Source organism: Schistocerca serialis, chromosome 12 (genome assembly GCF_023864345.2).
Source record: "Schistocerca serialis cubense isolate TAMUIC-IGC-003099 chromosome 12, iqSchSeri2.2, whole genome shotgun sequence".
In the NCBI taxonomy this organism is placed as follows: Eukaryota; Metazoa; Arthropoda; class Insecta; order Orthoptera; family Acrididae; genus Schistocerca; species Schistocerca serialis.
Window position 1 is genome coordinate 91,197,818 of NC_064649.1, and position 15,244 is coordinate 91,213,061.

A 15,244-nucleotide genomic window follows, 5' to 3' on the forward strand; every position below is an offset into this window, starting at 1 on the left:
ACGAACAAAGTGCGCGACAATTCAGTGAGCACGCCGACATGCCCCACAGACGGACGCGCGGCGCCTATGGCCGCCACTGGCCTACTGATCCATAAAACGCCAGCTGGAAAGGAGGAAAAATTTGTCGCAAAGCGAAGGATGCACTTTCGCTCGCTCAGATGCTGCCTACCCCCTCCTTCGGACTCGGCGCGGTCCTTGCGTCACAAACCTGCGCACGCGCAGTCTTCAATAGCGCGCTGACAAGTGACAGTCGCCGTCTGCGATCGTCAAATGTTCCCGCGCCTATCGTCAGCTAGAAGACTGCGCGCCCTCGCCAAGACGTTTAAAACAGTGGACAAGCCCGCGCACGCGCAGTCCTGATCCGCAGGCCGACAACTGACTGTTGCTCTAGCCGATTGTCAAATGTTTCCGCGGCTGGCTTCGACTGGCAGATAGCGCGGACAGGCGAGGTCTTCTAAAACGTTGCACAGGCTGCATATGCGTAGTGTGTTGGATCAGCGCCCAATATTACAGTGTTTATACGCAGACATATATCCGACAAACGCTGTTTACAGCTAATTTCATTGAAGAGTGAGGAGAATAATGACATTGTTAACATTGAGTGATGCGCCGTTATACCTCGTTACAATTTGAAGCTGGCAACACGTTGTTGGTGATACTGGTTGTTGTCTGCCTCCTCCAAGCTGCATACGGTGTTCCAGGTAAAAAAAATACAATTTTTTGGGAAATCATTTACAGTATTTGTAGATCATGTACACATTATTTTTTTCGTAGGCCCATAGTAATGACATGCTCTCGAATAACACGAAATAAAAACAAAATATATAATGTATAAATAATGAAAATTCATATAGTATGCAAATAATGATTCTTTTTAGTGTCTAAAGATTTTTCAGCGCATTTGTACCGCCATCAGTAATGTTAAGGTCTGCACGATCTTCTCTAAATTGTTACATGACTTGTCACATTTATTTTGTGGTATCTGTCCTCGTGTAAATGCTCATAAATTGTATAAATACGTGCTGAAACGCGGGAAACATTTTTAATGAACCGCAATAGCGAGGGGTGAGCAACCACACAACAAGCAACATAAACATCGTGAATTGTGAAGTTGTAGATTGCGAATATCATTCATTAAAATTTGTCTGCGTGTATTTCTGCAATAAATGAACATGCAGATGGGACATTCACCACAAAAGAATATGTGTCAAGCTGTACAATAACGTATGGGCATTAAAATGAGTTGTTGTTTGCATAATATGCGGACCAGCATTTTCATAATATAGCCTGCAGGCACGGCTGCATTTAGAACTGCAAAACAAGTGACATGCTACGTAACATTTAATGTTCTTTTCATGGAATGTCAGTCTGCTACCTTACTAAAATTTGATAAAGTGTGTTTAGATGGTGGTACTTGGTTGTTTAGGAAATGTAGAATATTGACTGGATGATGCTGAATGACTATTTGGGTTAATTTGAAAACGTATGTGACGTTGCAAGTATTACATTGAAGCGCATGCCTTTAACGCTAATTCGGAAGTGTGGTAATCGAAACCCCTTTTCGCCGGCCAGGGTGGCCGAGCGTTTCTAGGCGCTTCAGTCTGGAACTGCGCGACCGCTACGGTTGCCGGTTCGAATCCTGCCTCGGGCATGGATGTGTGTGATATCCTTAGGTTAATTAGATTTAAGTAGTTCTCAGTTCTAGGGGACTGATGACCTCGGGTGTTAAGTCCCATTGTGCTCAGAGCCATTTGAACCATTTGAAACCCCTCTTCCTGAAATAGTGGTTGTGATGACACACTGATTTGTAGCGCAGCCCAAGTTCTAGGTTAGGCTGGAAGGTGACAATTCGGTTGCCAGTTGGCGAAGCCAACGAATCTGAAAGCAAAAAATCTTATTGTGGTAAAAAATTGAGCGGCAGTGGCGCCTAATGTTTACGTCCGCACCGTATTGAAAAAAATGCGAGGTATTCGATACGTAACTTTTACCCTAAATCTGGCTCGAGCATAGAGAGAAATCGTTGTTCACAGAAATGCTGTATGAATGACGGATTCTCACTACCAGACAGTGTAAAAGGTTTTTGCACGACAAGTTGAAGATTCGCGCGGTGGCTATCGGGAAATGCAGGAGGCGTGGATATCTTTGACCTAGTGCCGATTTTCTCCACTTATGGCAACTCCAGTAAAATCGTCAACTTATTGTGTACAAGCGCAGCCTTGTTATTACAACGACTCCAGCGACAGTTTATCCATGTGGGTGCGCTATGGGTCCGCAGCAACAGCGTCCAGTTTTTCCGAGGGAAATTGCTAGCTGATAGTTGTGACTTCACGACAGTAACACTTTTCAATGAGCGTTTTGCTTTCTCGTTTGCCTCTTCCAACAAAAGTTTGATGGCGTTGCATTTAATAACAGCTGCCTGATTATGAAAAACTTTCCCTGCACCTACAGTGTGCAGTAACTGCATTGCTCGCTATCAATAGAGACAGAACAACGGAAATGAAGTGCATTGTTAACAGGCGACAGTCATCTGATGGACTACGGGATTGAATTGCCCAGCGCTCTGGACCAGAAAGCATTTCTGCATACGTATTACGTTATTTTGTGGAGCTCTGCTGTGATGTATTACTATTCTCTTATGCCCTTGTGCTTAAGAGGCCTTATTTCTTGTCATGTCGTGCACAATACTAAATGGTTCAAACGGCTCTGAGCACTACGGGACTTAACATCTGAGGCCATCAGTCCCCTAGAACTTAGAACTACTTAAACCTAACTAACCTAAGGACATCACACACATCCATGCCCGAGGCAGAATTCGAACCTGCGACCGTAGTAGTCGCGCGGTTCCACACTGTAGCGCCTAGAACCGCTCGGCTACCGACCCGGCGAAGACGAAGAGATAGAGAAAGTATGTGAGGATATTGAAAGGGTAATGCTTTACATAGAGGGAGTTGAAAATGTAATAGTCACGGGGTCTGGAATGTAGTTTTAGGGGAAGGAGTAGAAGAAAGGGTTACAGGAGAATATGTGCTTGGGACAAGGAATGATAGAGGAGGAAGACTGAGTTCTGCAATAAATTTCAGCTAGTAATAGCGAATTCTCTGTTTAAGAACCACAAGAGGAGGTGGTATACTTGAAAAAAAACCGGGTGATACGGGAAGATTTCAGTTAGATTACATCATGATCAGACAGCGATTTCGAAATCAAATACTGGATTGTAAGGCCCAGGAACAGATTTAGACTCAGATCACAATGTAGCAGTGATGAAGAGTAGGCTGAAGAGACTAGTTAGAAAAAATCAATGCGCAAAGATGTGAGATACGGAAGGACTAAGGAATGAAGACATGCGCTTGAAGTTCTCTGAGGCTATATATACTGCGATAAGGAATAGCTCAGTAGGCACTTCAGTTGAAGAAGAATCGGCAATCGGCAATCACGGAAGTTGGAAAAAAACTATTGATAGAAAGAAGGTAACTGTGAAGGAACCATGGCTAACAGAAGTACTTCAGTTGATCAACGAAAGAAAGAAGTACAAAAACATTCTGGGAAATTCAGGAATGCAGAAATGTAAGTCACTTAGGAAAGAAATAAATAGGAATTGCAGTGAAGCAAAGGCGAAATAGCTGCATGAAACATGTGAAGAAATTGAAAAAGAAATTTTTTTAGCATAGATAGAAGTAAAAACAGCTATCGGTGAAATTAAAAGCAATAATGGTAACATTAAAAGTGCAACGGGAATTCCGCTGTTAAATGCAGAGGAGAGAGCGAATAGATGGAAAAAGTACATTGAAAGCCTCTATGATGGGGAGTACTTGTCTGATGACGTTATAGAATAAGAAACAGAAGTTAGTGTAGAAGATATAGGGGATCCAGTATTAGAAACAGATTTTAAAAGAGCTTTGCAAAACTTAACGTCGAATGAAGCCGAAGGGATAGATAACTTTCCATCATATTTCTAAAATCATTGGGGGAAGTGGCAACAGAACGACTATTCGCGTTGGTGTGTAGAATGCATGAGTCTGGCGATATACCCTCTGAATTTTGGAAAAACATCATCCACACAATTCGGAAAATTACAAAGGTCGACAGGTGCGAGAATTATCTCACAATCAGCTTAACAGTTCAGGCATCCAAGTTGTTGACAAGAATAATTTATAGAAGAATGGAAAGAGAATACGTTAGATGACGATCAGTATGGCCGATGTAAAGGTAAAGGCACCAGGAGGCAAGTCTGATGACGTTGCGGTTGATAAGGGAAGCAACACTAAAAAAAACTGAGGCACATTCATAGGATTTGTCGACCTGGAGAAAGCGTTCGACAATGTAAAATGTTGTAAGATGTTGGAAATTCTGAGAAAAATAGGGGTAAGCTATAGGGATAGGCGAGTAATATACAATATGTACAAGAACCAAGAGGGAACAATACGACTGGAATACCTAGAATTAAAAAGTATGTAAGACAGGGATATATTCTTTCGCCCCTACTGTTCAATCTGTACACCGAACAAGCAACCGCAGATATAAAAGAAATGTTCAAGAATGGAATTAAAATTCAAGGTGAAAGGATATCAATGATAAGATTTACTGATGATATCGTTATCCTCAGTGAAATTTAAGAACAATTACAGGATCTGCTGAATGAAATGAACAGTCTAATGAGTACAGAATTTTGACTGAGAGTGAATTGAAGAGAGGCGAAAGCAACGAGAAGTAGCAGAAATGAGAACAGCGAGAAACTTAACATCAGGATTGGTGGTCACGAAGTAGATGAAGTGAAGGAATTCCGCTACCTAGACAGCAAAATACGAGTAACCCATGGCGGACGGAGCAAGGAGGACATAGAAAGCAGACCAGCATTAGCCAAGAGAAGTGTACTAGTATCAAACATCGACCTTAATTTCTGAGAATGTACATTTGGAGCACAGCAATGTATGGTAGTGGCACATGAACTGTGGGAAAACCGGGAAAGAAGAGAATCGACGAATTTGAGACGTGGCGCTACAGATGAATTTTGAAAATTAAGTGGACTAATAAGGTAGAGAATGATGAGATTTTCCGCAGGATCGCCGAAGAAAGAAAGTTGTTGGAAACAGTAACAAGAAGAAGGGACATGTGTTATGACATCAGGGAATAACTTCCACGGTACCAGAGGGAGCTGTAGAGGGCATAAACTGTAGAGGAAGACAGAGATTGGAATACATCCAGCAAATAATTGAGGAGGTAGGTTGCAAGTGCTGCTCGGAGATGGAGAGGTTGGCACAGGAGAGCAAATCGTAACGGGATACATCAAACCAGACAGAAAACTGACGACTCGAAAAAAAGATAAAACTTCTTGTCAGTTGTTTGTTTCTCTACGCCAGGAATCATTGTTACTACGTCGTCCATACGGGGGTCTTTGCGATGATCAAACGACTGTACTTTTGTAGTCTTCCATACGGGAGTCTGTCCATTGATCACAGGACTGTTTGTTTGGACAATCCTCTGTATGGACAATTTCCTAAACACGAAATTTAAAACTGAGATTTTTGCTGTCTTTTACTGCCACACCAGGCAGGTCAACGAGCGACTGACAGACCCACTTAATGATTTTACATATAACCAGAATTTTCTCGAAATTAGAATTATATTAATACCTTCAGCGGCTAACGGGCGTTAATATATATCAACGGGGAGAGGTGATAATGTGTGTGCCCCGACCGGGACTCGAACTCGGGATCTCCTGCTTACATGACAGACTCTTTGAATTCGAAACTCGATTACAGCATGCTGTTTCTCACGCACCGGCGTAGTTACGTTACACACCGCCATGTTACACGCTACAATTCGGAGACCTCTAGAGGTAGAGGGCTGTAAATATCTAGACATGAAGAATAAAGATGTACACTAAAGCGCCAAAGAAACTTGCATAGGCATGCGTATTCAGATACAGAGATATGTAAACAGGCAGAATACGGAGCTGCGGTCGGCAACGCCTATATAAGACAACAAGTGTCTGCGTGATGACTGGGTGTTGTGTGATGTCCTTAGGTTAGTTAGGTTTAAGTAGTTCTAAGTTCTAGGGGACTGATGACCATAGATGTTAAGTCCCATAGTGCTCAGAGCCATTTGAACCATTTGAACAAGTGTCTGGCGCAGTTGTTAGATCGATTACTGCTGCTACAATGGCAGGTTATCAAGATTGAAGTGAGTTTGAACGTGGTGTTATAGTCGGCACACGAGCGATGGGACGCAGCATCTCCAAGGTTCCAATGAAGTGGGGATTTTCCCGTACGACCATTTCACGAGTGTACCGTGAATATCAGGAATCCGGCAAAACATTAAATCTCTGACACGCTGCGGCCGGAAAAAGACCCTGGAAGAACAGGACCAACGACGACTGAAGAGAATAGTTCAACGTAACAGAAGTGCAACTCTTCCGCAAATTGCTGCAGATTTCAATGCTGGGCCATCAACAAGAGTCGGCGTGCGAACCATTCAACGAAACATCATAGTCATGGGCTTTCGGAGCCGAAGGCCCACTCGTGTACCCTTGATGACTGCACGACACGAAGCTTTACGCCTAGCCTGCGCCCGTCAAGACGTTGCCTGGTCGGACGAGTCTCGTTTCAAACTGGTTCAAAATGGTTCAAATGGCTCTGAGAACTATGGGACTTAAACTTCTACGGTCATCAGTCCCCTAGAACTTAGAACTACTTAAACCTAACTAACCTAAGGACATCACACACATCCATGCCCGAGGCAGGATTCGAACCTGCGACCGTAGCGGTCGCGCGGTTCCAGACTGTAGCGCCTAGAACCGCTCGGCCACTCCGGCCGGTGTCGTTTCAAACTGTATCGAAGGAATAGACGTGTACGGGTATGGAGACAACCTCATGAATCCATGGACCGTGCATGTCAGGACGGGACTGTTCAAGCTGGTGGAAGCTCTGTAATGGTGTGGGGCGTATGCAGTTGAGTGACATAGGACCACTGATACGTCTAGATACGACTCTGACTGGTGACACAAACGTAAGCGTCCTATCTGATCACCTGCATCCATTCATGTCCTTTATGCACTCCGACGCACTTGGGCAATTGCAGCAGTACAATGCGACACCCCACAGAATGGCTTCAGAAATACTCTTCTGAGTTTAAACATTTCCGCTGGCCACCAAACTCCCCAGACATGAACATTATTGAGCACTGCAGGATTCATGGTGTCATTTCCCGCTAGCACTACTTCAGACATTGGTCGAGTCCATGCCACGTCGTGTTGCTGTACTTCTGCGTGCTCGCGAGGGCTCTACACGATATTTGGGAGCTGTACCAGTTTCTTTGGCTCTTCGGTGTTGAATGTTAATAACATTAGATTTATTTGTGTAGCACTAAGAGTTTTCACATAAACAATTCTGAAGCATTACTTTTCAGCACGCCTTCTGAGATATTCAGTAGTAAGGGAGGAATTAGAAATGCAACTAAAGACCCAAAGAAGAATGGGAGTAGGCATAGGAGTGATTTACAATGGACCATATAAAATTAATCGTCGATAAAGCAGATGCTAGACTGAGATTCAGTGGAAGAATCCTAAGAGAATGCAATCCGAAAACAAAGGAAGTAGGTTACAGTACACTTGTTCGCCCACTGCTTGAATACTGCTCACCGGTGTGGGATCCGTACCAGATAGGATTGATAGTAGAGATAGAGAAGACTCAACGGAGACCAGCACGCTTCGTTACAGAATCATTTAGTTATCGCGAAAGCGTTACGGAGATGATAGATAAACTCCAGTGGAAGACTCTACAGGAGAGACGCTCAGTAGCTCGGTACGGGCTTTTGTTGAAGTTTCGATAACATACCCTCACCGAGGAGTCAAGCAGTATATTGCTCCCTCCAACGTATATCTCGCGAAGAGACCATGAGGATAAAATCAGAGAGATTAGAGTCCATAAAGAGGCATCCCGTCCATCTTTCTTTCCACGAACAATATGAGACTGGAATAGAAGTGAGAACCGATAGAGGTACTCAAGGTACGCTCCGCCACACACCGTCGGGTGGCTTGCGGAGTATGGATGTAGATGTAGATGTTCTTCGTATGCAGGTACAAAGACTTCCTAAACTAGCAATGGATTATAAACCGCGTGGCAAGAAACAAAATTTTGGAAATTTGTGTTAAGATTCTATGGGACCAAACTGCTGAGGCCATAGGTCCCTAGGCTTACACACTAATTAAACTAACTTACGCTAAGGACAACACACGCACACACGCCCGAGGGAGGACTCGGACATCCGACGGGGAGAGTCGCGCGAACCGTGAGAAGGCCCCAAAGACCGCGCGGTCTATTGGGGAAGAACGAGAAAGAGATGGTGAGGCCGGAACAGACTATAGGCCTAACCGTGGAGTGACGGAAGGAGAATATTTGTGTCAACCTGAGCTAATGCCTTAGTGCGTGTAGTCGCAAGGATTTTATTGGCAGTAGTACGACGCCGGGAGTCATAGCAGCCAGCTAAACAGCCACCAGCTTGGATACTGGGAGCTCCGGACTTTCCTTCTGCTGCATAAAGTGTTTAGCAGTGCCCACATGTCAAGGACGCGCTGGACAATAGCCCCATCAAAGCGCGCCGCACGCTTTCTTCCAGCAGCGAGAGCTGGAGCGGAAATAACTGTCGTTTGTAGAAGGCGTCCCCGCGTTCAGTTGACGGCTGGGAGAGTGTGATTCGCCACACCGCTGCAGTGGAACCTGCGAGGCGAAAGCAGTGGACAACATGTGTTAAGGAAACTTGTACTAAAGCTATTGAGGCTGAGGCGCCTTACTGTTTAACTTTCGAATTCAGACAGCTTTTCCCTCGTTACAGATATTCGTAACCTTTCTTCACGTAGGCGAGTAGTGACCAGGAGACGCGAATCTCTGTCGTTTGTATTCCACTGCGATCTTTCTTTGTGTAACTCCAATATTCTGATCCATAGGTCAAAGTTCATGGATAATATTATTTGTACATCATGATCTTTGCTATGGCAGGTATTTTCCAGTTCCTAAATGAAATCAAAGAAAAATTCGGAGTAGGAATTAAAGTTCAGGGAGAAACAATATAAAATTTTGAGGTTTGCCGATGACATTGCAATTCTCTCAGAGACAGCAAATGGATTGGAATAGCAGTTGAGCGGGATGGACCGTAGATTTTAGACAACTAGAGAATACAAGCTTTTGAAATATGGTGCTGCAAGACAATGCTGAAGATTAGGATCTCGTAACTAATGAGGAGGTGCTGAATAAAACTGGGGAGATAAGAAATTTGTTGCACAACTTGATTAAAAGAAGCAATCGATTGATACGACACATTCTGAGACATAAAGGGATCACCAATTTAGTACTGTAGGAAAGTGTAGGTGGTAAAAATCATAGAGGGAGACAGAGAGATGGTTACAGTGAGCAGATTCAGAAGGATATAGGTTGCAGTAGTTATTCGGAGGTGAAGTGGCTCGCACAGGATAAAGTAGTGTGGAGAGCTGCATCAGAGCAGTTTTCGTACTGAAGACCACAACAACTACTACATCAATAATAATAACAAGAGTTAAATCTGAGACCCAGTAATAATATTTTGAGGAATTTTCTGTCCTCTCCGAAATTTCTTCCTGTATATTTCCTTTCCTGGTTGGCTTACTTCCTAGATATCTGAAAACATCTACTTCTTTCATAATTTTCCCATGATAGCCGCAGAAGGGCAAGTGGTATCGTATTATCAAATGGTTCAAATGGCTCTGAGCACTATGGGACTTAACATCTATGGTCATCAGTCCCCTAGAACTTAGAACTACTTAAACCTAACTAACCTAAGGACATCACACAACGCCCAGTCATCACGAGGCAGAGAAAATCCCTGACCCCGCCGGGAATCGAACCCGGGAACCCGGGCGCGGGAAGCGAGAACGCTACCGCACGACCACGAGCTGCGGACTATCGTATTATCATCGCTAGCAACAATCAAACGCGCATCGGAGCAAAACAAGTTAAATGCGTAAATGTAGTATATAAATTATAGATTTATAAACTTTCTAAAGAAATTGCAAGTAAAACGAAATCTGTATCTGTTCGTTTAAGGCAGCTACACTACAGTGTCTTTAAGACGACGTATAGTAAAAAACGAATTTTATTTGATCGTCATATGTTAATAATGACGCATAAGCGATTAATTGACAATAAAAGAAAAAAATCTAAAATTTAGAACTGTACAAAATATACCTTGTATTATTTTGGGGACCTAGCGAAGACGAAGAGGCTCCGTCCCCGCCTTAGCCTTCAGTGGTCCACTCACCTCACACCGAACCCAGGGTTATTGTACGGTTCGGTCCCCAGTTGTCCCCCGCCCCCCGCTAATCGTCGACATGATCGTTTTGGTGGTCTTTGGTGTTGGTGTTATGATGTACGGAGGCGTAGTTTTGCATGGGCGTATTGACCTCCGAACCTTTGAGTGAGGTACACTGGCCGGTCAACGATATTTTTCACACTGAGGCGATACAGCAGTGGTAGTCAACCCGGACGATTAGTGGGCGTTCAAGCTTACATGGTGGGCAGTAGGCGGTTAAAATATTTTCGTTAGGTTATCATAAAATTTTGACAATGTATTTGGTAAGTGATTTTTATTGTGTGGTTTAACTTGCTGCGACTCTACTTTATAAATATTATAACATAAAGTTACTTTCCTACTTCATAAGTCACATTACTGTATAACTGGAGGTAGGTTAAAAAATTTTACTACTGACGAAAACACCAAAGTGGGCTGTTGAGAGAAAGGTTGACTATCTCTATGATACCGTATTCAAAACTGTAGCTTTCTATCTGCTTCGGCCGCTTCTGTCTCAGTGTACGAAAAAAATGGACAGGGGTTTCGTGACTGTATATGTTAAGACTGTGGTTTTAGTGGCATGGTATATTACCTGGAAAGCAAATGGCGAGATTTTCTGCACATAAATACTGACGGATCCAAAGCACATGAGGGAGTTGGTTGCGCAAATTATTTCCTTAGGTTGCAGGTAGCTAAAAAGTTTTTATTACCACCAGCATGTAGCACTTACATTGCATTAAGTAACTGTAGTTAAAGGAGCAGTTTGGAAGTGAAAAAGCTAACAAAACGCTATTCCTGACTGACTCTTAGAAGTATTCTGAATCAATCAGAGCATTGAAAGTGGAAAGCTGATCACCTACTTTTTGTTGTGCCTTTTTCCCGCATCGGCGTTGCATCTGTATGGTTATTAGCGGTTTTGGCACTGTTAGTTTAGGGGCGGGGGGGTGGGGGGGGCAGATGCCCTTCCTGTCGCTACTCCGTTATCCCCGGGACAGGATATGAGCACGCCACCTGTCGGCATTCGTGTGGAAGTGTGCGAAAATTTAAATGTTTTCGAATCATGTAACTAAAGTACGGTGACCTGAGCACCAGCCTGGTATTCATCTAAAGGGATATGGAAAACCGCCTAAAAACAACACACAGGCCGGCCGGCACACCGACCTTCGTCTTTAATACTGCTGACAGATTCGAAAAGGGGCCGGCACACCTCCCTGTCCCGGAGGCGTCGGTTTAATACGCACAGCTTGAACATTAATTGTTTAGATTTATTTTTGTGAAAGTGAATCTGTAATGTTGATTGTATTGCAATGTTAACTTTTCTGTTAAGATGCTAAACTTTGACATTCTTACTTTGAATGGAGCGTATACCAGCTCTTAAATATGATAGTTTGCTTAACGCTGTAACTGTTGGTAACAAAATTCTACTGCGAGAATGCAGTGAGAAATCTTAAATGCGAGAATTCTAAGAAAATGTTTACCTGTCTGAAACTTACTGTTACCACAAAATCTGACTATGAACTTTGATGAAAAACTGATTGTATTGTATTGTATTGTATATTAAGCGGGACCTAGAAACGACAGAAAGGCTCCGTCCCTGCCGCAGCCGCAGTGGTCCGCAACCCCACTACGGCTACCGCAGTCCACTTCACCCCTCCGCCGCCCCACACCGAGCCCAGGGTTATTGTGCGGTTTGGCCCCCGGTGGACCCCCCCCTCCCCCCCAACCCAAGGGAACGCGTCTTACACAACACGAGTGTAACCCCTATGTTTGCGTGGGAGAGTGATGGTGGTGTGTGCGTACGTGGAGAACTAGTTTGCGCAGCAATCGCCGACATTGTGTAACTGAGGCGGAACCAGCCCGCTTTCGCCGATTCAGATGGAAAACCGCCTAAAATCCGTTCACAGACTGGCCGGCTCACCGGACCTCGACACTAGTCCGCTGGGCGGATTCGTGCTGTTGACCAGGCGCTCCTTCCCGCTCCGGAATGCCGTGCGTTAGACCGAACGGCTAGCCGGGCGGGCACTAAACTGACTACTTTGACACTGAGGTTGGCCCATGTGAATTATAACTAAATGCCGGCCGGTGTGGCCGAGTGGTTCTAGGCGCGCCAGTCTGGAACCGCGCGACTGCTACGGTCGCAGTTTCGAATCCTGCGTCGGGCATGGATGTGTGTTGTGTCCTTAGGTTAGTTAGGTTTAAGTAGTTCTAAGTTCTAGGGGACAGATGACCTCAGATTTTAAGTCCCATAGTGCTCAGAGCCATTTGAACCATATACGAGGGCAGTTCAATAAGTAATGCAACACATTTTTTTTCTCGGCCAATTTTGGTTGAAAAAAACCGGAAATTTCTTGTGGAATATTTTCAAACATTCCCGCTTCATCTCGTATAGTTTCATTGACTTCCGACAGGTGGCAGCGCTATACGGAGCTGTTAAAATGGCGTCTGTAACGGATGTGCGTTGCAAACAACGGGCAGTGATCGAGTTTCTTTTGGCGGAAAACCAGGGCATCTCAGATATTCATAGGCGCTTGCAGAATGTCTACGGTGATCTGGCAGTGGACAAAAGCACGGTGAGTCGTTGGGCAAAGCGTGTGTCATCATCGCCGCAAGGTCAAGCAAGACTGTCTGATCTCCCGCTTGCGGGCCGGCCGTGCACAGCTGTGACTCCTGCAACGGCGGAGCGTGCGAACACACTCGTTCGAGATGATCGACGGATCACCATCAAACAACTCTCAGTGCTCAACTTGACATCTCTGTTGGTAGTGCTGTCACAGTTGTTCACCAGTTGGGATATTCAAAGGTTTGTTCCCACTGGGTCCCTCGTTGTCTAACCAAACACCATAAAGAGCAAAGGAGAACCATCTGTGCGGAATTGCTTGCTCGTCATGTGGCTGAGGGTGACAATTTCTTGTCAAAGATTGTTACACGCGATGAAACATGGGTTCATCACTTCGAACCTGAAACAAAACGGCAATCAATGGAGTGGCGCCACACCCACTCCCCTACCAAGAAAAAGTTTAAAGACATACCCTCAGCCGGTAAAGTCATGGTTACAGTCTTCTGGGACGCTGAAGGGGTTATTCTGTTCGATGTCCTTCCCCATGGTCAAACGATCAACTCTGAAGTGTATTGTGCTACTCTTCAGAAATTGAAGAAACGACTTCAGCGTGTTCGTAGGCACAAAAATCTGACCGTACTTCTCCTTTTTCATGACAACGCAAGACCTCACACAAGTCTTCGCACCCGAGAGGAGCTCACAAAACTTCAGTGGACTGTTCTTCCTCATGCACCCTACAGCCCCGATCTCGCACCGTCGGATTTCCATATGTTTGGCCCAATGAAGGACGCAATCCGTGGGAGGCACTACGCGGATGATGAAGAAGCTATTGATGCAGTACGACGTTGGCTCCGACATCGACCAGTGGAATGGTACCGTGCAGGCATACAGGCCCTCATTTCAAGGTGGCGTAAGGCCGTAGTATTGAATGGAGATTACGTTGAAAAATAGTGTTATGTAGCTAAAAGATTGGGGAATAACCTGGTGTATTTCAATGCTGAATAAAACAACCCCTGTTTCAGAAAAAAATGTGTTGCAATACTTATTGAACTGCCCTCGTAACTAAAGAAATAATGTTTTCTAGACAATTTGGCTTACCTGGGTCGCGCTGAGTAACACCGTGCAAACTGCTCTCGTAGATACAGCGCGTCTCGATGTCCGCCTCCGTAGCGCAGCCGTAGCGTTACCGCTTACCACGCAAGGGGGCCCGGGTTCGCATCTCGGCAGGGGACTGGGTGTTGTGGGTCCTTCATGATTTTCATCATCACTGACACGTAAGTCGCGTAACTAAAAGGTATTGCAATACGGCGCCCGAATCCCGAAGGGAATATCCTGGCCAATAAATGCCATACAGTCATTTCATTTCACTTCAGCGCGTCTCCATAACAGAGCTGCAAGACCTGACTACTGAAATACGCAACGGTGCAATGTGTATATTGGTATCATTGTTGGTTTAACATTTTTGATAATGGTTTTAAATAAATTGGAAATTAATTTTCCACATACCAAAAGTCAATGACCCCGTGTTAAATGAACTTAAATGAACTTGACTTACTAACGTTTGAAACTTGTAAGCTACTACAAACAGCATAGTGAACGCATTATTGTTGCCAAGATAGATACGAAGCCCACGCCTACCACAGTAATACAAGTTTATATGCCAACTAGCTCTGCAGATGACGAAGAAATTGAAGAAATGTATGATGAAATAAAAGAAATTATTCAGAGAGTGAAGGGAGACGAAAATTTAATAGTCATGGGTGGCTGGAATTCGGTAATAGGAAAAGGAAGAGAAGGAAACGTAGTAGGTGAATATGGAATGGGATTAAGGAATGAAAGAGGAAGCCGCCTGATAGAATTTTGCACAGAGCACAACTTAATCATAGCTAACACTTGGTTCAAGAACCATAATAGATGTCTGTATCCATGGAGGATGCCTGGAGATACTGACAGATTTCAGATAGATTATATAATGCTAAGTCAGAGATTTAGGAACCAGGTTTTAAACTATAAGACATATCCAGGGCCAGATGTGGACTCTGGCCACAATCTATCGGTTATGAATTGTAGATCAAAACTAAATAAACTGTAAAAGGGTGGGAATTTAAGGAGATGGGTCCTGGATAAACTGACAGAACCAGAGGTTGTAGAGAGTTACAGGGAGAGCATTAGAGAACGATTCACAAGAATAGGGGAAAAAATACAGTAGAAGAAGAATGGGTAGTTTTGAGAGATGAAATAGTGAAGGCAGCAGAGGATCAAGTAGGTAAAAAGAGGAGGGCTAATAGAAATTCTTCGGTAACAGAAGAGATACTGAATTTAATTGATGAAAGGAGAAAATACAAAAATGCAATAAATGAAGCAGGCAAA

At 44.2% G+C, this 15,244-nt stretch overlaps 1 protein-coding gene across 1 annotated transcript in view; it reads left to right on the forward strand.

The window, feature by feature from the left end:
* Positions 1-239: 239 nt before the first annotated feature.
* The window catches only part of LOC126428277 (serine protease 33-like), a 208,458-nt gene continuing 193,453 nt past the window's right edge, over positions 240-15,244 (forward strand). Inside the window, exon 1 of the mRNA XM_050090189.1 lies at positions 240-701. Within this exon, the coding sequence (XP_049946146.1) occupies positions 605-701 (97 nt within the window). The 5' untranslated portion in view covers positions 240-604. The remainder of the gene's footprint in view (positions 702-15,244) is intronic.